Raw genomic sequence first — 25,118 nt, 5'->3', positions numbered from 1 at the left:
TTGGAGCTTTGGTTACCGCAACGTATAAGCAGTCACTGACTTATATTTTGATTACAATGGCCTGAAACTGATATCTATGTATTCCATGCAATGATATTGCTTGCATAGGAAGGTGGAAGGGCAAATTGTGACATCGTATCAATCCCTAAGATTATATGTTTATTTTATTTAAGTCTCTCTGAACGCTTCATGTTGACCAGGGCATTCACTTGTTTTTCTCAGTTGTCTCAAGCCTCTGAGGCATGTTTACAATGCATTGTGTTGTGCCATGCAAACCTCCTGAGCATTCAGGAAACAGGTAATACTTCTGGTTATAGAGTCAGCGGTTTGCATGGTGGCAATTAATAACACGATTCGGCATAGAGGAAGAGCTCGATGGCCTAGTAATATAGAGGTGAGACAAGCTGAGAGGGGACTGACTTTTGGGATTGAGTGGAGAGAGAAGAGGTGGTCAGCAAGGCAGTAGGTCAGAAGTGGAACGACGCTTTGGTCGACGAATTGGAGGAGCTTACAGAGGACTTCGCTTACTTGATTCAGCTTAATACTTCAGATAGACAGGTAATTATCCTAACACCCAGCCATGATTCAGGTTCAACGGTTCACAAAACCCAACGAGTGACCATTGTCTTTTCTGTAGTTAAGTTCTTTAGTGTGATTTTGTACCTTTCGCATTGCCAAGCGTTAACTCGTCATGCCAATGACGAGTGGTCTCATCAGAGGATGAATGATGAGTAGTTCACATCACCCAGCAATTAATTGCACACACACCGGTTCAGATCCCCTCATTCTTTAGAATGACACGACATTATGGGTGTGATACACGTCTACAAACATTACATGCCTACGGCTTCTATTGCTAGCGTCTGTAGTTCATGATATAGAAAATTGCAATGTGAGGTACCTGAAAAATTCTCAGAGTAAACATTATTTCTCCCCTTCCAATTTTCTTTCTCTCTTCGCAACATTTCTACCTCCCTCTTCCAACCTTTCTTTCTCTTCCCTCTCCCAACCTTTCTTTCTCTTCCTTCTCCCAACCTTTCTTTCTCTTCAATCTCCGAACCTTTCTATCGCTCCCCTCCCTACCTTTCTTTCATTTCCCTCCCAACCTTTCTTTCATGTCCCTCCCAAACTTTCTTTCCTTTTCCTCCAAATCTTTCTTTTCTCTCCCAACCTTTCTTTCTCTTCCCTCCAAATATTTTCTCTTCCCTTCAAATCTCTCTCTTTCTTCACTTCAAACCTTTCTCTATCTTCTCTCCCAACTTTTTTGTCTTCCTGGAGGCACATAGTGGTTCGGATCCCACTTTAATCTTTAGGTCCAGTCCCGATTAGCCTTACTGTGCATAAAGTGGACTACAAACACGAATTCAATCAATCAATAAATCTTTGTCTTCCTTCCAAATCTCTTTTACTTCTCTCCAAATCTGTCTTTCTCTTCCCTCCCAACCTTTCTTTCTCTTCCCTCCCAACCTTTCTTTATCTTCCCTCCCAACCTTTCTTTCTCTTTCTTCCCTCCCAACCTTTCTTTCTCTTCCCTCTCAACCATTCTTTCTCTTCCCTCCCAACCTTTCTTTCTCTTCCCTCCCAACCTTTCTTTGTCTTCCATCCAAACCTCTCTTTGTCTTCCCTCCCAACCTTTCTTTTTCTTCTCTCCCAAACTTTCTTTTTCTTCTCTCCCAAACTTTCTTTGTCTTCTCTCCCAACCTTTCTTTGTCTTCTCTCCCAACCTTTCTTCTTCTTCTCTCCCAATCTTTCTTTGTCTTCCCTCAAAATCTTTTCTCTTCCCTCCTAACCTTTTTTCTTTTCTTCTCTCCCAACCTTTCTTTGTCTTCCCTCTCAACCTTTCTTTCTCTTCCCTCCCAACCTTTCTTTCTCTTCCCTCTCGACCTTTCTTTGTCTTCCCTCCCGACCTTTCTTTGTCTTCCCTCCCGACCTTTCTTTGTTTTCCCTCCCGACCTTTCTTTGTCTTCCCTCCCGACCTTTCTTTGTCTTCCATCCCAACCTTTCTTTGTCTTCTCTCCCAACCTTTCTTTATCTTTCCTCAAAATATTTTTGTCTTCCCTCAAAATCTTTTTCTCTTCCCTCCTAACCTCTCTTTTCTTCTCTCCCAACCTTTCTTTATCTTCCCTCCCAACCTTTCTTCTTCTTCTCTCCCAACCTTTCTCTCTCTTCCCTCTCCACACTTTGTACACCCTTGATCAAAAACGTTGCTGCGCCACTGTCTTTATACGTAATTTGTATTTGCAAGTTCATGCAACAGAGATAAAATGCGAAGTGCGTGACCGATTTGTAATGTGCGTGCGGGTGATGCGGAGGAAACCCGAAACCGGATGTAATCCTATTCGGGAACCCCGTCGCCTTGTCCGACGCAAACTGTGGAAACCTCCCCAGACTGGGGATTTGTAGCGGGCTGTACTGGCCGGAGAAAAACAACGAAATTCTGGTCGGAAGCCAGAATGATGCTGGTTCTTTGCTTCGGAGACGATTGTAGGAAAAACGGCACTTCCAATGTTGGATTTTTAGTAGGGTATGGTCTCGTTTTTACAGGCTGATATATTTCTGTCTGTTTTTGGTCTTTAATGTTTCACTACATTTATCCTCATAGGGCTATGGCTCTCCGAACCTTTTGCACTCCTCTTTTATTATTATTTTTTTTTTAATTTTGAGGTAAGGGTTTAAGATAAGGGGATCTTCCTCGCGTACATAGAAGGCATGAAAAATGACCATTTTTTTAAAATTCAATCAATCCATCACTTCTCTCATTCACTTCCTCAATCTCCACTCTCTCTTCTCCCTCTCCTTACACATACATATTATCCCATTTTTTCTTACAATTTTGGTTCATTCACGTCGCTTTTCTAGCCCATGGGTCAATCGCGACGATGAAAATGAATGATGAATCAATGAAATGAATGAAGGGACGAAGCATGAAGATACATCAGTGTAAACAGGGTTCAAATTTTAGACTGTGGCTTTGTAGTATGTCACGCTAAGCACTCCCACACGGATACTGGCTATGTCAATCTATCAACATATCTCCCCCCGCCCTCTGTGTGCGTGTGTCTCACGCTCATCCCTGTTTCTCTCCAATTCTTCCACAGGGTGGCTACTCACCGGGAATTCCTTGAATTCCGGAAATTATGCTTGAATTATTGGCTCCGGGAATTCTGTGTGAATTTTTCTCTGTAGACGTGAAAAATTGCAACTTTCATTAATCCAAATTCAATGAATTTATACTATTTATAAATTTCCTGAAACACGTTTTTCACAGTTTAGTTATTATTTTTATCGAGGAAGAAAAAGAAAGCTGGGTGCAAATAAAACAGAATTCTCGCGAACCGTTGACTTAGATTGTCATGCAATGAACACTAACAATCTGGCAGATAGAAGATTATTACAAGATATTTTGAAGTTTGAAATTCTCATACAATTAACAATTTTCTGTAGATTAGTATATCTTGTAACATTTGTGACTTGTGTTTGTACAGTATTTCGAGTCTTAAGTCACACCTTAAATATATATACCCTTTAATTGAATCGAATTTAAATATTTTGGTTACGTTGGAATCACACAGATCATTTATATTGATAATATATTTGTGTGTGGGTGGGTGGTGAGAGGCAGTAAGTAATACGTATGATTGAAATTGAGGAATTAAATGTATCCTTGAATTTTTGGAAAGTTGGCCTTGATAAACGGGAATTATGCTTGAATTTGATCATAGCCCTACAGTAACCACCCTTTTCCAACATTTCACATCGCTGCTTTCTAAAAATTCTAGACTCTTGTCCATATTTATATTGTACTCTCCCTCCCTCGCGCAAGTCACTAATATTTCCATTAAATAATATATAGATTATAATGTTTCCTACTTACTGTAGAACTTTCCACTTTTCAAAAATGTATGTCGATTTAATAAAAAAAATTACATATTATTCAATTGAAATGGATTCAAAATATGATTCCGATTGTGGACACACAGTTATATCTTTATTGTCAATTAAAATTTTGGCTAAATATAGGTCATGGTGTGACCTTATATTTCGAAATACCTCATCTCTTAAACGTTAAATTTTTGTTCTTATATACGAGGACGTATCAAAAAGTTTCGAGGCTAGTTCTGTAACACGCCAACAGATGGCAGCGCAAGGCTGCACGCACAGCCACAGGGAGCACCAACCTTCATAAGTCAGTGTGCCAAGAGACATCGTCCTGTGTACATCGTGAGCTGTGCAGATGTTGCTCTTCTGACCACGTGCGTTAGCACGTCTGCGATTTCATCATGGACAGGAAGTTAGAACAACGTGCGAACGTGAAATTCTGTGTGAAACTGGGCAAATCCGCCACAGAGACGCTCGACACGATTCGGCAAGTGTACGGCGATGCTGCAATGAGTCGTGCGGGTTGTTTTGAGTGGCACGCGCGCTTCAAGAGTGGAAGAACATCACTGGAAGAGGACGAGAGATCAGGACAACCTTCAACGAGCACAACACCCGAAAATGTCGAAACCATTCGGCAAGATAAGATCCGTAACAAAACAATTGGAAATTTAAGTACTGAGCATCTCTAGAGGAGTACACCATAACTGTAAAGCATATTAAAGTTGCTCCAGTTTTGAAGTGAATGGATTTTAAGTCAATAGAAATTATTGTACTTCTGGGTCTACTCAGCCTCACTTGTAATCTTATTTCTTAAGGCTGTATTCGTTCAGTTTTCTTTCCATGTCAACAACTTTCTTCAGTGACGGTTCACACTAAATACTTTATTCTTTCAAGTGTTCTCGAGTAGTTTGTCTCTTCGACACCTTTTCAACCTGGATTTTTCTCTTGACTTTCTGAGTCTTCCGATTTTGAGAAGAACAACTTAAAGTTTCACTGTCTCCACAATTACGTTCATATTGATTTCACGGCACCGATCAACAAAAACTAAAGAAAAGTAACAACCTTGGTGACGACGTATTCGTCCTCATCGCCTTTTACTATCCAAACGACAAAATTTGTTGCACTTATAGATCTACCAAATAATACAGGGTGTCTCACATAAAAATAACCCCACACTTCAGGCACGTATCTGAACATATATTTCTTTGGGGGGGGGGGGGGTCCGAACCAAATGTCTCAGAATAATATAAATGTTTAAACTAACACGTTAAAATAATTTATAGGTCTATTCATAATATGTAAGTTAATTAATATACAGTAGTATTGTTAGTATTACATGAAAGATAGTATAAAGATATGGCGACACTTATCTAGCTAACGTGCAGTTAAGATCACCAAAATTTGCATAAAAAAACTTCTGTGGCAATGAAATTAATGTCATAAAGATAAAGAATTGAATATTTATTAAATAAAACAAATGTTAGGTTCAGTTGTCTAGTAAGTTCGGCGGAAATGAGTAACATTCAATTATACAACAAATTATATTAAAAAAACGCTATTTCATTTTAGTACTTGGTATTTCGGGAGGGGAGGGGGGCTTGAAGTTGGCTTGTTATTGCGTTTATCATAAGCGTACTACTTCGCTTTGCCCACTCGATTCCTCCCCTTCTTTGCCGCTATGCGCGGCCCTGCTCCACAGATTCCGGGGATAGAGTATAGGTCCTCTCACATCAGCCATGGCACAACAATGTGATCTTCACAGCAGCGATGCCAACCATGAAAACGAAATGATTCCCAAGCAACAGAATACCAGCCAATTTTCAACTCGATCGGAACAGGATATATGCAAGTAGGGGTGTAATAATGCAATCACACACACCATATAAAATTTAAGAAATGAAATAGAAAATTACACATAAACTTAATATTATACGCATGCGCGCACACACACACTAAACGATAGCAGAAGGCATGAAACTTATATCAAGATAAATATCCCCGTTTGTAATACTAGATTTCAAGCAAACGGCTAGAAACTACAATCAATCAGTGTTTTATTGTCACATTCAGTACACAAGCACCTGGGACCAATTCAACAATAAACCACAAATATCCGAGTTTGGAGTCGGTGCGTTCCAACAATCCTCGTTAACCAAGTCTGGAAACAAACTCGTCGGAATGCAACAAACGTAACATTCGAACAAAAATAACTCCTTCAATCCATATCCATGGATAAAAAGGGAATGCGTTTTGATTTTTACATGAAAACTAGAGAAATTGGAGTGCGAGGTTCGACAGGATTTACGGTTTCTATGGAAACGTGATGGAGTTGAATGTTCTAAATCCGCCTGCATCGACATCACGTGGCTTTATCCAAGAAAATGGACAGGTCTAATCCTGAGACATCTCGACGCCATTGGAAAAAAATAAACAAATATTGTACATATGTATACTTTTTTGAAGCTGTGGAGAACCACATGAACATTTTCTGTACAGAGCTACTAAGGAATATAATTGTGTAATGGGATTGAATTTGACATATTTTGTTCAGGTGTCCCGGGTTCGAATTTCGGCCTATGTGTTTCCTGAATGCCCCTTCATTAATTTTATTAATATCATTCATCATCATCTTCGCCAAAAGTTGCAGAAAAGTGAAGTAAATAAGCGAATCAACAACAACATGTTTCGTTCATTAATGTGTACTCAGTGTTTAAACAGTAATAAAGATTCGCACACTTTTGATGTGAACTTCGGTCACGCTTTTGGTTCCTCGATGTTCTTTGTCTCTGAAAATGTCAACATATATTGTTGGAGGAAAGGGAACGAGTATTTACGCCATCTACAGAGCATTCCCTGACATTCGCTACAAGACTTGGCGGCCAGCGGCCCGGCATCAGCGCTTGTCTTTCCCGGTGAACGGGTCCGCGACAGTCGGTAGAGTCTGCTATTCAAATTACAGTTTCCATATTGTATACTAACCTTGACTACAGAAGGTGTTGAAAATGATGTCCCTCTGCTGCAATACATTCCTGGCATCTCCGAAGGAAATTGGCATTTACACGTGCAAGTTCGTCTACTGTAATTCTCGTACAATACTCTCCTTGAACTCACGGATGGTGTGCGGATTGTCTATGTATACTTTATTCCCCCATTTTTCTTTCCACTTTTATTGAGAACTGACCCTGTTACTCTAAACTTTTTTACGAGGTTTTTACGAGGTTTAATATAGTGGTTCTATGTGGAACGGGAACACCAGGAAATTTCGTTGCAAAACGTCTTCGCACTTCTCCACAATTCCTCTTTCCGAAGTAACACTCGACAAGATAAATCCTTTGTTGTAATGTAAACTTTTGTGGTGCCATACTAAGCCACAATCTTCAACACACGGACACGACACAACACAACTCCCAGGGAGGATTATACTGGCGTCAGTCTGCAACGTCAACAGAAAGGGAAAGAGAGCGAAGGCAGGGAGAGCGAAAAAAACAGACTGTAGCGTGCGACTGTCGCGGACCCGTTCACAGAGAAAGACAAGCGCTGATGCCGGGCCGCTTGCCGCCGAGTCTCGTAGCGAATATCAGGGAATGCTCTGTATAATTGTATAAATACTTAAACTATTTTTGTCTATTTTCGTAATAGTAACCTGAGTATTCAATAGCAACACCAAATGGCGAAAGCAATATTTACTACTTTTCTCATTTTTGCATTTTAAAATATAATATGAAAATAATTGTTTTTTTGTCATTCCTCGCAAATATCTATCTTGGGTCTGTAATAAATTATGACGCTCATATTTTTCAATACGATAATTCAGGTATGACTCACCTTAGTTTTTGGAGTTAAAATAATCTTTCTTTGAGTTCCATAGCAATGTCCGTTTCCATGATCAACAACATACGTGGTACACATGACAGTGTTACCCTTATAAACATTTCATTAGAACAACCATGACTGTTTATGTAATCTCTGGACTGCATCTTGTTATGCATATGACAATCTTGCCTGATGCAAGTTTTTTCTAAACTAGGTATTGAATAATCTGCGTTGTTGAGTCGTTTATGTCAGTGAATGAGTGGTGGGATTGAGGTCAACTCGTTTGTGATCTTGAAGGCTAGGTAAAATATTCTACAATCAGCCTCCCAGTAGTAACGTAATCGCCTTGTAAACAAGGGGTCCCGAGTTCGATACCCGGTGGATGTCCGTAGTGATTGTGATCCCACTGTAGCACCAGTCTCGATTAGTCTATCCGTGCATAATGTGGACTTAAAAACTTTTTTTCTCGATATTCTTTTAGTTAAAAGTAGGACACATTGATTGTATTTTGTAGTGCATTACATTTTGCAGTTATTGGTTATTTCTTAATATTTTTTGAGTTTTAATTGTGTTTTAAATTAATTTTTGAGGTTTCTCAACTGCATTTTGCCCCTTCTCTGATGCTTTATTAATTTTAGTCACAGTTGCTTCTTACAACATTCGCCGACCTCTGTGATGGAGTGATTACCACAGCGCGCTACGACGCCAGGGGTGCCGTGTTCGAATCCAGGCCTGGGCAACGTCGTTCTTTGTGAGTGTCCCTTCATCCATTCCACCTTATCTCTATTCATCCTCGCGATTAGCCAAAAGGGTAAAAATAAGTGGTGTTAAATAACAAATCAAATCCTTCCAAACTCAGGCCCAAAGAAGGAGTTACGGTGGACCAGTCGATAGGGGCCCGGGTTCGATTCCTAGCATATTAAGCTAGGGTATTGCTTTTGCTAATCTCCGTTGCATCATTTTCATCCAGCCATGTTGTGACTCCCTGACGTAATTCGCCTCTATGTGGGAGGCAGGTTACGTACGAATGTCTTACCACGCATTACATAGCTCAACTGGATACCTATTTTTCTCGAGCCATAAAACTACACGTGTAGTGATAGCTATTGACCTAAGTAGATAATTAGTAGTTATGAGCAAATATTTTGCTCAATTACACACACGAAATCCTTTCAATTCCAAGTTTAAGCAGTGCAACAATTTGAAACTACAATTAACAAGAATTCCAATAAATATGACACTAACGTTTAAATTAGAAACAAGTTAATAACAAGCAGTTTTGTGTTGTCCACTCGTGTGCACATCAAATGGTTATAGCACGAACCTAATTCTTTACTTCAATCACAAAGAACCTTGGCCATAGAAAGTGTAGCTATGAATGTTTAAAAAGCAATAGCTCCCCATTTTTAAGTACGAGCCCTATGTGGCCGATATGAACACTAACTCGGATTAGATAGGCTAATTAACTTGAATAATTCACGGTTTAGTTATTATACTTAACTGCTATGGATGTTTCCCCAAGTGTATCGCCTCGCTACGAGAGACCAAGTGGTCGAGCGGATTTTCTTGCCCGGACACGAGCCCTCGAGGTTACATATCGTGTGACGTCAGCACACGTGATGTGAATGTTGCCTTACCGTACAGCTAAGAAATATAATGCGCGCGGACCGCATAGAGAACTGTGTATATAATGAGCGCGGACCGCGTAGAGAACTGTGGTTCTGTCGAGTAGGTTTTGTTGAAGTTCGCGTTTCTTCTCGCGGGTTTTGCTACATTATCTTGGAAACAATTGGAGCTGCAATGATTATATTATACCATTTTACAGCTCTCGTTCTGCTCTACAAAATGAGACTATAGGATTTTATGTAGCTGCTCAAGAAAGGTGAAATTCATTTTCCTCTGTCCAATTTTTCAACAAAGCTTGAAAGAAATGGAAGGAGAAAGGTTTTGAAGCATCAAAATGAGGGGTAAATAAGGGATAAATGTGCTAATCTCTCAAAAATGTTCCAAAAGGTGCAACAAAGTGTGTTCATTTTGATTTCATGTCCTGAAATACGTATCTCAAACGATCGGTAAGAAAACAGCTATATTTGTGTAAAGGTGCTGCACCTTAAAATCCGTTCCCTAGGGATAATGTTCATGCTTATCGATAAGCCAAATGTGGATGAAAAGCGACACAGATGTAAGAGGACAAATAGCTGGAATGGATATGTGAATCACATAGGAGTTGTCGGCTGTGCCAGTGATTTAGACTCAGTCCTCTATACAGCACTCAAAAATTCTCACAATCTCTTGTTTATGAGTATTTACGTGCTAAATTCAGCGTTACCCCCTACTACAACCGCTTTTGAAATGCTCCTCTCCCCTGCCGGATCTCTCTTCACAAGCGTGAAAGCAGATAAACCAGCCATGCATTTTAAATCTCCCTTGTACCAAAAAAATCAAGCGTGATGATTCATTGTGGTGTTCGACGTGGTAGCATATTGGAAAGGGATAATTAGCATCACGTACGTCAATCAAAATAAAGCGAAAACAGCTCCTAACTGGAGATAAACCGCGCCAGTCTCTTCGCAGCCCAAAGACCACCATGAAGCGGTATGGAAAACTCACCTGCAAAGCTCCTTCCTAGCGCGAATACATAATTCCTCATGCCCGGATTGACGGCGGACAGTAGTAACCCGAATCCTCGATGGCCCCTAATAAGCTTACGGAGCTCGAATGGAAATCCGAGCCGACCAATCCGCAAAATCAAAGTCGCCCGCAGGTGGAATTATGGGCGTCCAATGAGAAGGCAGGATTTGGGCGGACGTAACGTGATGCATTTTTCACTCTTTCCTCTCTGCGTTTATGGACCAATAACGTGTTTCCAATAGATTCTTCTTTGAGGCTTGGTGTACCAGAGGCGTTAGTACTTGTCCACCGTCATTCATAAGCTAGGGACCTAGATTTTCCGGTGTACTTTTCGATGTTATTTTTCAGTTTAGCAACATTTTCTTCCAATTGTAACTGATATTAGGCCCTCATCGTGCTTTTAAGTTAGTATTTTAAATTGAAAGAAACATGATCTACGTCTGTTCATGAGAGTTTCATACGTTGGAAACGATTGTTAAGGGTTATTTTTCCACGCGCAACAAATACCGACGTTACGGCTCCCGTGTGACGGTAGATGGCCACTCGATCTCCCGTTAGAACACTGCAACTTTGCTCGGTGAAAATGTTCTCATAGAAGGTACAAAATAGTGGAAAATATCCGTTTACATGTGGTTTCATGTAGTTGTCGAAATTATTTCATATATAACACACACCATAGTTTTCTTCTGGATATAAGTTTAACAACCTTCACGTTATACGCGTATATGCATAAATATAGTGCATTTTACTTTTTTTTAGCCTAAGGGAGAAAGAGAGAGAAGTTCGAGGGATGGTCAAGTCCGGATATCGGATATTCTCATATCCGGATATCCGATTTTTTCGGATATTCGGATTATCCTAAATGTCCTGATATGCGAATGTATGCATTATCCGGGCAGTTTTATAGTTTATCAGTTTTTCTGGCTATCCACATATTCTTTTATTTCACTGTACGTTTCCACAAATCCTTCATAATATCTGTTCTATCCTGATATCCAAAGTCTTCGGATATTAAGATATCCGAAACGGATATCGGATAATTTGAAACTGGGGTGCCCACAGGGGTGGGTTATGACGCGCCTGCGTCATGGGAATTTTTTGGGGGGAACAGAATTTTATACCAATTCTATATATCTTCACACAAAAATGGGGGGGATTGTATCGTTTGATTGACTTGTTATTGATTTTTGATTTTGGTTATTATGTATAGTTTTTCTATCTACCTGTGGGTGATCGCGGCGATAGGGTTGAAATGAAACACCACCTCTTATACTTTTAGAATCGGTTTGGATGGAAGGGGGCGTGGTATTCGCATTAATACAAGTTTAGTCGAGCAGACAAACTGTCAGAATAAGGTTGACTAACAATGTCAGTGAGCCTAAAGTATCTAAAGTAAATATATATTGCTTAAATATGTCTGTATTATACAGTGACGCAACCACAGGGGGGCAGGGGAGTCATTGCCCCCCCAACCTTTGACGGAAGTCAATTCTAGGGGTGCAAGCGGGGACAAACATTGATAGCCAAGGGCACCTGCAGTGGGGCACAGAGGAGCAATTACCCCCCTTTGATTTCAAATTTTATGCAAATGAAAATAATTTTGTAAAATTTTCTTGCTTACTTGCCTCGCATTATCTGCTTTTCTCGTTTTCACCAAGTTCAGAGCTGTAGCTAGGGGCGGCGGGAGTCGACCATGGGTGCCGAATGATCTAAAAAAAAGTTGTAAAAGAGAGAATGCCATGGCGTCCAGTGAAATTATTTGCGCCCTATTAAATCAATATTGTTTTCAATTGCAAAAATTGGATCTAAAAATTTTCTTGCTCGCTTCGCTCGCAGGATCCTTCTTTTCTCTAATGTAATGTATTTAAATAATATGTGTTGTGTATTGAATAAGCTTTAAATACGTACACAATTTAGTCTCAGCTTGTTCCATATGTATTTTCTTATTTTATGTCGCTCCATGTTGCATATGTGTAAAACATATGTTGTACATGAAAGTTACACATATCTTTGGAATGCATTTATCATTCATTTTCTGCCATTGAAAAATACAGTTCGTTTGCTTGATTTCCATTATTAGCTAATGTGAAATTGACGGTGTTGAAAAAATATTTCAAATCGCTTGTTCAAAACAAATTCTTTACTACAGACTACTACCCCCTTTAATCGTAATTCATGAGGATAATAACTACTACTATTATTAGTAATAATAATAATAATGTCATTATTATTATTATCATTGGTACGTTTATCCAAGTACTTGCCCCCCCCAGACAAAAATTCGTGGTTGCACCTCTGGTATTATATTATTCCGCAAAATTTTTCCTGACAAAATAATTTGAGTAATTAATTCGGCATAAACGGGGGGGGGGGATGTTCTACCTTTTCGGGGAGCGCGTCATGGGCCTTGGGGGGGATGGGCACCCCTGATTTGAAATCTGGATATCCTTTATCCGGACCGGAACTTGTGGCCATCCCTATGCAAGACAATATAGAAGAATTTGGAGAATAGAAAAAAATATATCTACCAGAGAGAGAGAGAGAGAGAGAGAGAGAGAGAGAGAGAGAGGATAGAAAAAAATGAAGGAGAAGTAGATATGATTCAATGTTTGTTGTTTAGCGTCGCTTTCCTTCAACTTTTGACTAATCGCGACGATGGGGATGAGTGATGATATGATGAAATTGAAGGGACACTCACAAGGAACACCCATGCCCAAGCCGAGATTCGAACACGGGAACCACTGCCGTCTGTGCTAACCATTTCCGCACGAAGGCCGACAAGAAATAGATCCTAAGGCATATGATTGATCTGACTTTTTTTACTTCGCTTACTGCCACGTGTGCCTAATCGCGAAGATGCGGACGAATAGTAATAAGATGAAAGAGATGAATCACGCTGTACAAAACACAACACAAGCCTTGTTAGTCTCCAACATACAGTCCAGGATGTACTACGTGGAAGGGTAGTGCCTTACGAAATGGATTAATGGATTTACATATGTTTGGACGCTGAATTGAATGATATAAGTTTATTCAAAACCTTCAGTTCCATTTCGTCATGTTTCCTTGTTAGAGACGATTTTTTTTTTCGAAATGTTTATTTTCCATATAAAATAATGCTGGTAACTCTGGTTACTGGGGGGAGAAAGTGCCTTCTCCCCCTCCCCCAAAGTCTAGGCTTATAGTTTATGATTGCAAATCCTTAATTAGTCTGGCAAAATCAAATACTCATTCTTTTCATCAAATAAAAGACCAACAACAGCCTAATCATCAAATACAACGATACGCTTTTTTTCTTCTTTTTTTTTCAATACCACTGCAGGATTGGGGCCATTTCCACACGAAATCATCTTGCAATCTGAAAAAAACCGGTTGCCAAAGCCATCCAATTTGTCTTAAGTTTTGAAAACAGCATAAACCGTACTATAACGACCATTTTTGCTAACCCAAGGACGTTGCAAGACATCATCAAGCAATCAAAAATTTAATGTCCTTCATTCTGGGCCAAGTTGAATTTTATTTCTCGTATTGTTATGATATCTCCTTTCTATCTCATGAATCCATTAATTTCCGACTTCTGCGAAAATATTATCCTTCTCAATGTTTTTATTACGTCACTAATGAGCAATTCTATACTTAATGTGCTATTAAGGTATGGTCAAAGAATAAATAAGACCAAGATGAGGGTTAATAAATAGCATTTAAACATTCAGAAAGCTTATAATATTATCTGATAATATTGCACAATTTCATGTCCTTATGACATTATCGAATATTGTGTTGTTGGATTTAAATGTTTATTTTGTTGTTGTCACCGATCTGATATTTCACTTCTGTGATTTGTAAATCAAAATCGGAAATGTGACTCAAGCCGTGTTGACTGCATTTACTGTTATTTTTCTTTCGACTAATTCTACTGTACTCATGACTTCAGTGAATTGGCCAATTGTAATTTAAACTCAGAAACGTTTCTTACAAAACTGAGCACAATAATTAGGATTTTCTCATATTAGTTCAGTGCTGACATCTCTCGTGAAGCAGGATAACTAAACTACGCCTAGCAACAGCACCAAACCTGGCCTGCCTAATGTACTCATGTATGCACCTAATAGCCAAAATGAGCATGTGAATCAGCGGCGTAGTGTCCACGCAAGGCTTGTAAGTCCACCTTACAAGCTGAAATTATTGAAGAAAACGTATTTCATTCCCGTATTTATCGCTTGAACACACATAGCAATATCAGACTTCAAGTAGAACTTTTAACGAAACAATTGAGGACTTGTTTTGATTCGAGTTGTTTCTCTGTAAGGCTTCTTCAGAGGACTTACATGCGGGTGAATGGAAGAAATGATTTGAACTCGCCCATGGCGGGTGTGTTTGCTTACGTAGTATCTTCTCAACCAATGACAGGGCGCCCCAATTCTCACGCACTGTAATGCGCATTACGAGTGGGTGCTATCTGGCGAGCCCCGCTGCGTCTGTTGGCACGGTCAAAAGCTAACCAAGAAAATCGACTCCCGTGTTGTTTCAACAATGCTTGACGGGCGGTGTAGCTAACAAAACTGGTGTCATTTTAAATGTGTAAACTAACTATTAAGTTCACAAAGAGATGGTTTAATGTTGGATATTACCTTCATTAGAAGCAGCGAAGTTAAAGATAAAAGAGGAATGTCTGGCAATTCTAGATCCGGCAGCGCCCGCAAAGTTAGGCGCGTGTGTCCCAGTTGCCCGTAATGTTAAAAGCATGCGCGTAATACTTAGCGTTACGATTTACAGATTTTTTTTACCTTTTCCTTTGTCTAAGTTGCTTGATATGCTTTTCAAAATGTGCGCAAATATCGTAACCATGATAATGAGTAATATTTTCGAATGCATTTCCATTTGCAAATTGTATCTTACGCATTTCCCACAAATGGCTTTTTAGTGAAAGAAAAAGAATAATAAGAATAAAAATATGACATGGCCTTTCCAGAAGAAGAGTTTGTGTGCTTAACTAAGCTGTATGCGAAATTTGTCAATTGCTACCAGTTGAAAGTTGAGTTATAGGTAATTTATTCTGAAGCCGAATATGGAGTAAAGAGTGTGTTTGAATTTCATGAGTACTTGCAACTTACGTACTACCCATTTGAATGAAGCTGTTGAACAAGTGTACAAACTAACAGAATTCTTCCTCACTGTTCCTGCCTCAAGCTCGTCGGTGGAAAGGTCGTTTTCTGCACTGAAGAGGATTCATACATTCCAAAGCAGCAAACAGACTCAGGCAAGGAAATCTGACATGGGACTGATATCCACTGAAAAGGAGCTGCTAAAGAAATTGACCAGAAACTCCCGATTCTACGACGAAGTGATGGAGGTGTTCAGACTAAAGGATCGTCGGATCGAGTTACAGTATAAATGAGAATTTTCATTAAGTAATACATACATATGCTATTATTGTTAACATAGAGTGTGTGCATTTTATGTTTGAAATTGAGTATGCCCATGCATGACTTACATTCAAATAGATTCTATTTAGTTAAGATATCTTTGGGTTTTCTTTATCCAATATTCAGATCAGGTTTATCTAAGGAAGCCTTACACCTTTCATAGAATCACGCTACGCCACTGATGTGAATAGATTAAGCTGGTTCTGTGTACCGCTGTTAGCGTAGCTTGCACAAGACGTGACGTCATAACAGTCACTGTGACGGTATATTTCCTAGGTTCTAAAGCTATCGCTAGCCGTTCGTCTGTAACTGCTCTCCGAAAAGCGGATGAGATAAGAGGCAACTGATGGACATGGTCCCGGATACCTATGGCGCTTCGGCTCGTTTTCGGGCCATGGCCTCCCCAACTTTCTTCCTCCAGAACGTCCTGTCTTGGGATGCTCTTCTACAGTTTCTGATGTGAAGGCTGGAATGTGCGTCCTTCTGGATATTATCCTCGCATCTGATCCTTGGTCTTTCTGCAGGTCTTCTTCCTCCCATGTTTCCTCCTAACATCTTCTTCGGGATCCGGTGCTCATCCATTCTAGCTACATGGCTACCCCAGCTTAGTCTTTTTATTCTTATGTATATGGAGTGAGGTACTTCCTTATAAAGTTTGTAAATTTCGTCATTATATCTAATTATCCACACTCCTTGTGACTGAATAGGGCCAAAGATCCTTCGAGGGATTTTACGCTTAAATGCGTCGAGATTGTTAGCTTGTTCCATAAGAGTCCATGCATCACATCCATTTACTACAAAACTACGAATGAGTGTTTTGTATAGCATCACTCGAGCTCTCCAATTGACATCTCTACATTTGATTATAGGTAATGTCCAGAAGTAGGCCTTGTTTCCTGTTTGAATACGTGCTTGGATTTCTCCTATTTCTTCATTTTTATTGTTTAGGTTTGTACCTAGGTATGAGCAGTTGTTGGTCATTTCGATGTTAAGGTTTTCTATTTCCATGTTCTGTTCAGTTTTTTCTTCTTCTTCTTGACTGGATTAGCATCTTCCTTATTCTCGTTTATTTTTAGTCCAACTTTCTTGCCTTCCTCATTCAGGTGCTTAAATACTTTCTTTACTCTTCTTAGTAATCTGCCCGTAATGTAAATGTCGTCTGCATATCCAACTATTTGTGTAGATTTGTATTGTAGAGTGCCTCTGGTAGAGGAAAAGGACTAAATATGGGCCCCCTTTTTATGTTGTCATTTTCGGAGGAAAAAATAATATATCAAGCACCTGCCTTTAAATGCACATCTATGAAATATATACTTAAATGTAATAGCATGTTAAAGTATAGAAGGTCTCCATTTTTTTAAAAAAAAAAGCAATTTCCAAAAAATAGTGAAATGATGTATTTCAAAATTGTAGTCTAAATATGGGCTACTAGTGGCAATATCAGAAAAAGCAATTAAAATTTAAAAAAAACAATATAGAAGTCATATTTATAAATAATCTGTTGTTTTGAAAATCACGCGGAATGGAAAAAATCGAAATAAAGAAAAACATGCAAGTATTTGTTGAAAATGTGATCTCAACATTAGACCTCATGTCATAGCCAATATTTAAACCATCACGCTATTTTTCTTCTTCAATTTATTTTCGCTCTCTGTGGTACATATTTCACAAACAAATCATGGCATTATAAAAGCCCACATTTGTTTTATGTACCGCTAATATCATAACCTATACAAAGCAGATGAAAATTCAGAAAACGCTGAGTTAAAACATACCAGCAAAAAGTTTTCGGAGGTCGCAATTCTATAACAGAGTCCAAGGCCGAAACTAACCACTACTTTCTCTTGCGAATTGGCGCCGCAACCTTTGTCCTTGACAGATAACCAGTTCCAATAGCCTCTGCCTGGCTGCAGCACCCGAGAGCGCTGATAACTCCAAAATTCATATTTAAACCTTCGCCCATATTTAGACCTTCTATCAATTCTTAGCTGCCTGATAACGTATTCCAACATCAGGTTGAAGATGAGCGGGACCAGTCCATCTCCTTGTGTTACTTCAAAGAAGTCTCCCAATTGTGTTGATGCGTACAGAAGCAAAGGTACTCTTCAGACAGACATGTGATGTCAGTGATTCAACTGTTTAAATAACTGTGATTGTCAAGTAGCACAATAACAGTTTATCACATCACTAATTCACAGCGCTCTGCGATGCCAGAGGTTCCAGTTTTAAGTTCCAGCCTGGGCATGGGGATTCTTTGTAAGTGTTCCTTCATCAATTTCATTATATCATCACTCATTCTCATCTTCGCGATTAGCCAAAAGTGGCAGAAAAGCTGAGCAAAATAAACCAAATCAATCAATGAATCAATCACATCACAGCGTAGCTAAAATAAAAGTAGGAATTAATATCGAAGTTCTGCACGATTATCGATAGTTCTAACGTCAATGTTCACTTTTATTCCCCATGAATGAAAGACTTATTAAACAATTGAATTGAATTGACTTTATTGCTGGGCGAGGTTCAGCTGTTGCTGGTGTACCACCTAACCCCAAAAAGTACAAATTAAAATTAAAATAAAATTCAAGATTACAAAGAAGTTAAACAAGAAAGTACAATAAAATACAATAGAAATAAAATCATATATAATGGAACAATATTAGCAGTGATTTAGATAATAAAGTAAAGAAGTCGAGAAAGTTGAAAGTGACACTTCCTTTCCCATTTAACTAATATTTATTGTTATTAATTACCTTTTCTCTTGTACAAATGTTTATTGTTCTTTAATCTTAATTTCTGTAATTTACCTATCGCTGATAATGTCAGGATAGTGACTTACCTGTATATACTTATCTTGCAAGGGCTGTTACCATGGCAATTACGAGTGTGTTTTGTCTTGACTTAGAAGTTCGGGCTCGGTTTTTGAATAGAGTGATCAAGTTGAATTATAAGAAGTTTAATTTCTTTGAGTGAAATGGATTATATGTTAGGCATATAAGTATTTAGTTTGCAAAGAAGTAAAATCGACTTTCTTTTTCTTAGTGCAAACTTAACTTTGATTTTTATTTGACGAACTAACAGAGTGTTATTACCCCATACCCTGAGAGGCATCACGCGAATGCTTTCGAGTTTTTCATGTGAACTTATTATTTGCTCTTTTAATTAAATCATGTTGTTTTGACTAAAGAACGTGTCAATAGTAAGATAAAAATAAATTCTGGCAACTCACAGTATTTTTAATTATTCATATGTTGATTTACCTTGCTTCTGATTGTTGATCAGTGATTCACGGAGCATATCGCGAAAATGTCTGAAGTTTTGATTTTTGGTTAGATTTGGTAGTGCATTCTAGACCTTGGGTGCTGTGTAACTGAAAAAGGCCTGATAAGCTGAAGTTCTGCAACGAGGTAAGCTGAAGCTGACAGCGTTCCGGGTTGAATGCGAATGAGTTTTGCTTCTGAAGTTTAATTTCGAAAAGAGGTACGGTGAGTCACATAATTATTCGGACAGATAAGGTTTCTGAATATTTACTGACGTAGTCGTGATATAATCCGATGATAAATGTTTAATATTTATTTAACAAATAAAACTCAATATGAGCACACTGTTAATTATCTTCAATTATGTTTAATATAATATATTAGTAAAATATTTTCATTAAACAAAACAAACATTTTTTGTGGGTTAAACAAAATTATTCGGACACATGGAAGGAGAAACAGGAAAACACGCTTGAAAAGCAACGAACAGAAATGTCAGTATCTGGTAGGCATCCCTTTCATTTTTAACACCTCGGATAAAGGATTTGACATACTTTCTACAAATTTTCTGGTATACACTGGCGATATGTTGGCCCATTCATGTTGAAGTCTCTCCTTGAGGTCTGCCTTCGAGGTTATAGGTGTTTTCCTCACTTCTTTTTCCAACTTACACCAGAAGTGCTCAATGACGTTCAAGTCTGGAGACTGCGGTGGAGGATGGGGCACTTTTGGGCAGTTGTACAATAACCATTCTTGTACTACGCGGGAAGTGTTCTTCGGGTCATTATCTTGATAAAACATAAAGTTACAGAGAATGCCCATCATTTCAGCACTAGTCTTTAGATTTTACTTCAGAATGTCAAGGTAACGGTACCTGTCCATTGTCTGTTCGATGAAAGCCAATTTACCAACGCCTTGGGCCGACATGCAGCCCCAAACCATTACGTGACCACCCCCGTGCTCTACTGTTGCTTGCAATTTTTTCCCTCGGAGCTCCTCATTTGGTTTACGCCACACTGTTATCCTCCCATCTGACTCACAAATATTGAATTTGCTCTCGTCAGTGATAATTACCTGATTCCACCATGTCTGATCCTTTCCTAAGTGTTCCTTTGCGAACACCAGTCTTTTTGTCCTGTTTGGCTTACTTACAAATGGCTTTCTCCTGGCTACACGGCCATGATAGTTTGCCCTTCTGAGCACTCTTCGTATAGTTTCAGGATGACTATGCTTTCCACACTCCTCAGCTACCTCAGCACACACCATTGGAGCACTCATCTTTGTTTTGTTTTTTTAAATTTTCCTCACGATTACTGTCTCTTCTCTGGGGGAAAAAATTCTTGGTCTCCCTGTATGACCGTGGGACTCGATCCTGTCTTCATCTTTAAATCGCTTAATAATATCTGCAACTGTACTTTTTTTCATTTTCAACATTGAGGTAATTGCACGGTAAGTTTTACCCTTAGCGTGGTGCCATATCACTAACTGACGTTGTTCAATGAACTTTCCTTTCCTCTTCGCGCCATTTCTACATAGAAAATGTTCTTATATCACAACTTTGTTAAACAAAACGCGATCGTAATTGCTACAGAAACCTACAGGAAACCAGCGTTAATATATATGAACAGAGTATCAATCAATTCATAAATCGAAATTGTCACTGTATCGCAAACTTATGTTAACATTTACTATGTCTCCGAATAATTTTGTGGCACTATTTTTGCAACGGTAGGGATTCATCCTTCGTTATATTGTTGCTGATGTTCGTTTTTTAACTTTTTATCGTCCAATTTTGTGCTAAACATGACATTTTTTAAAGGAAAATAAACTTCAACGCTGTACACAGATTTCACTCCCTTCTCGCTCTTAAACGTTAGAAATTTACTGTGTGTCCGAATAATTATGTGACTCACTGTAGTTTGGGCTTTTGCTATTAATTATGTTGTGCAGTGTACAAAACAAGTGCAGTTTTCTCCGTCGTGCCATGGAAAGGATTCCGTGCTAATTAAGCACAGGGAGAATATGTTCACGCTTTTTTGTTCTATATACATATCTAATGCATGCGTTTTGAACTTTTTGTATTTTTATTGCAAGCTTTCTTGTTATTCTGAGCCCGTAAACTACATCACAATAGTCAAAAAGAGGGAAGATAAGAGACTGCACTAGGTTTAATTTTATCTTAGGCGAGAGGAAGTCTACCAGAAGATAGGGGCTTTTTAATATTAAATACGCCTTGCCACATTGTTGTATCACGTGCTCAGACCAATAGAGCCGCTGGTTCATGATCAGTCCTAGGTTTTTTACTGTTTGAGAAAATTTAATACGCTGTGTGTGAAGAATTACTTCGCATCCATTGATGTCAATATGTTTCAAGAGACTGCCTGTTCCGATGATTGTAAATATTGATTTGTTTGAATTTATTACTAACCCATTTGAAGCACACCAAACGCTTATGTTCTTCAAATCTTGGTTTAAAATTGCCCCATCTTAGTCTAATCATGATAATTTTCTTCTCTAAATTAGCAAAAAACAATCTTCCTCTTCCATACAACAGGACATAACTATGCTATATAATGCAATTTTATCACTAACGTATTATTTCTTTGTATAGTTACAGACATGAATGGCGGTGAGAATGGTGTGCCTAGGCAGCTGTCACCTGACCTCCTCTCGGCACTTCAAGGAGTGAGGTTCATTGCTCAACACATCATGGACGCCGACAAGGACAACGAAGTAAGTAACATTCAATTGTTGTTGTTTTTTTTAAAAAAATATTAAGTGTTACATAATAGATAAGGGATATAGGGCAGAAACTGATAAGCTCTATTGTTGTCCATTGTCGGTAAGCTTCAGGCTTTAAAACATTTACACAGAATCGATCAGTTTCGTTCTATTTCGTTCCGTTATAAAACAAGTTGAAGCTGCATTTTGCTCTATAAGCATAATTACTGATCATAACTCGACATTCTGTTATTTGTTGAGTGGTTATTGACTTGGTATCGAATCAAGAATATTTACAAACATGTAAAGTTGGCATTTTGTAGCTCTCGGTCTATTAAATGTCATATGTAACTTTATTTATATTAGAGATATCGATAAAAGTGGTATCGATTGTTGATCTTCTATTGTTGGATTCGCGTAAATAAATCGACAGAGTGCTTTCAGTCAACCAAATTTTATATTGCTACCTCTAGATGTTCTTGATCATACTTCAATAATGCCTCGGTCAAACAAATGAATTTGTCGGTCGAAATGTCATGTCAAATCAAATTTACCAAATTTCATATTTTTGCTTTTATAGTTTCTGAGCTTACGGCCAGGGACGTATCCAGGATTTCTTTTTGGGGGGATCCAACCTTTGGTAATATGCAAATATGTGTATGAATGTTCTTATGTGATTATGCTTTGTTCAGCTTTAGAATTCCCTATGATAAGCTACCCAGTTGGGAGCTCTTGTTTGAAAGAAAGATTTATTCCCGATTCAGCACTTCACAACTCAGGAACTATGGAAATTCCAATGAAAACAGTGCCACCTCAGGAATTGATCTATACCAGTTGGATATTTCCCCAGCGGTAGAAGCTTTGTTGAGCTTTTTTCCGAAACGAGCCTCAGATACTGGGCGGGTCGCAGGTGGCGGATAGCGAATGGCCATCAGATATGATGGTTAGCTGCGAATAAGGCATAGCCAAATAACCAGTCCCGGACCGAGGCGGCAGTGCTATCAGGGTCTGGAGAGAGTGATCTGTGGCAGGATCAAACCCATTTAAAACCCAGAAATGCCCAAAGACAGCACTGTGACATGGCGAAGAAGTGCCGCCATTAAATAAGCACAGACCCTGCTGCCTTGCAGGGAGGGGAGGGATCCCCAAAGGCTAAGGGAAGGATACCCTGACAGAAAAACAAAGGGGCAGGAAGGGCTCTGAAGGCGAAGTAAAACCAACTTATCTAGAGGAGTAAACCTTGAAGAAATCCTGGTCCTCCAGGTTGGGGATTGGACGTAGGGTTAACTCTCCTACCCTGTTAAAAGAACTTGTTACGGATACCACAAGATTGCCTCGGAGGAGATCCGGTGAAGAAAAAGGTTAATGAGAAGGAAAACCGATATAAAGCTTTCAACTTGGAATGTGAGAACATTGAAGAGACCAGGAAAGCTGAGAGAAACTAACTAACTAACTAACTCTCTAGCCTTCTTAAACCCGAAGGTTCATGGCTGCAGCAACACAGGCCTTCCACGTTTCCCTATCTTGAGCAAGTTCTATATACTCTTTTATACTCTGAGAGAAATAAGAGAAGAAATAGAAAAGTATGGAGTGAAAGTGGTAGCATTACAAGAAACACGCTGGAAAGGAAAAAGAATGATAACGTCTGGGAATCACATACTGATATATAGTGGAAGAGAAACTGGTAATAATGGTACAGGGTTCCTAATCCAAAAGCCTATTAAACCAAGTATTATTAACTTTACAGCAATCAATGATAGGATGTGCTCAGTCAGAATTAGAGCAAAATTCTTCAAGAATACAATATTTAATGTATATGCCCCCACAGAAGAAGCAGAGGAGGATGAGAAAGATGCTTTTTACTCAAAATTAGAAGAAGAAATAAATCATGTACAAAGGCACGATGTAAAAATCATACTAGGGGACTTAAACGCCAAAATAGGAAGAGAAGACATGTATAGAAGTATAATTGGGAAAGAAAGTTTACATGAAGTAAGCAATGATAACGGAATGAGATTGATAGACTTTGCAAGCAGTAAGGAATTGGTAATTAAAAGTATTTGGCTCCCACGAGAATACATAAAAAAGGAGACCTGGGTGTCTCCAGACCGTCGCACGAAAAACCAAATATATCATGTTATAATAGACAGCGTGATTCAATCTCTTACCGTAAACAATTCTGAATATTTCCAATGTAAGCTATTTGGCTGGGAAAAGTGAAGTGGGCAACTGCAACTCTGCTACTTTTTGAAGTGGGCGACTGCAACTCTGCTACTTTTTGAAGTGGGCAACTGGAACTCTGCTACTGTTTGAAGTGGGCAACTGCAACTCTGCTACTGTTTGAAGTGGGCAACTGCAACTCTGCTACTTTTTGAAGTGGGCAAGTGCAACTCTGCTACTCTTTGAAGTGGGCAACTGCAACTCTGCTACTGTTTGAAGTGGACAACTGCAACTCTGCTACTGTTTGAAGTGGACAACTGCAACTCTGCTACTGTTTGAAGTGTACAACTGCAATTGTTTGAAGTGGACAACTGCAACTCTGCTACTGTTTGAAGTGTACAACTGCAACTGTTTGAAGTGGGCAACTGCAACTCTGCTACTGTTTGAAGTGGACAACTGCAACTCTGCTACTCTTTGAAGTGGGCAACTGCAACTCTGCTACTGTTTGAAGTGGGCAACTGCAACTCTGCTACTGTTTGAAGTGGACAACTGCAACTCTGCTACTGTTTGAAGTGGACAACTGCAACTCTGCTACCGTTTGAAGTGGACAACTGCAACTCTGCTACTTTTTGAAGTGGGCAACTGCAACTCTGCTACTGTTTGAAGTGGGCAACTGCAACTCTGCTACCGTTTGAAGTGGACAACTGCAACTCTGCTACTGTTTGAAGTGGACAACTGCAACTCTGCAACTGTTTGAAGTGGGCAACTGCAACTCTGCTACTGTTTGAAGTGGGCAACTGCAACTCTGCTACTGTTTGAAGTGGACAACTGCAACTCTGCTACTGTTTGAAGTGGACAACTGCAACTCTGCAACTGTTTGAAGTGGGCAACTGCAACTCTGCTACTGTTTGAAGTGGGCAACTGCAACTCTGCTACTCTTTGAAGTGGGCAACTGCAACTCTGCTACTGTTTGAAGTGGGCAACTGCAACTCTGCTACTGTTTGAAGTGGACAACTGCAACTCTGCTACCGTTTGAAGTGGACAACTGCAACTCTGCTACTTTTTGAAGTGGGTATCTGAAACTCTGCTTCTTTTTGAAGTGGGTAACTGCAACTCTATTACTATTTGAAGTGGGTAACTGTAACTCGGTGGGCTAGGCACACCTGAATAGAAAGCGCTGAATCTAACCTTTACTCTTTGATCACAACGCCAGTCTCCATGGTCAATCAGA

The 25,118-nt window shown here is 39.2% G+C and overlaps 1 protein-coding gene across 1 annotated transcript in view; it reads left to right on the top strand.

Annotated features, from left to right (window-relative positions):
- Positions 1–25,118, top strand: part of nAChRbeta2 (nicotinic acetylcholine receptor beta2) — a 264,693-nt gene that overhangs the window by 163,112 nt on the left and 76,463 nt on the right. Inside the window, exon 10 of the mRNA XM_083140885.1 lies at positions 21,618–21,739. Within this exon, the coding sequence (XP_082997011.1) occupies positions 21,618–21,739 (122 nt within the window). The remainder of the gene's footprint in view (positions 1–21,617; positions 21,740–25,118) is intronic.

The sequence above is a fragment of the Lepisma saccharinum genome, chromosome 19, assembly GCF_977018435.1.
Source record: "Lepisma saccharinum chromosome 19, izLepSacc3.1, whole genome shotgun sequence".
Classification (NCBI taxonomy): domain Eukaryota; kingdom Metazoa; phylum Arthropoda; class Insecta; order Zygentoma; family Lepismatidae; genus Lepisma; species Lepisma saccharinum.
The sequence above is the reverse complement of the archived record's forward strand: the minus strand, read 5'-3'. Positions and strand labels throughout refer to the sequence as shown.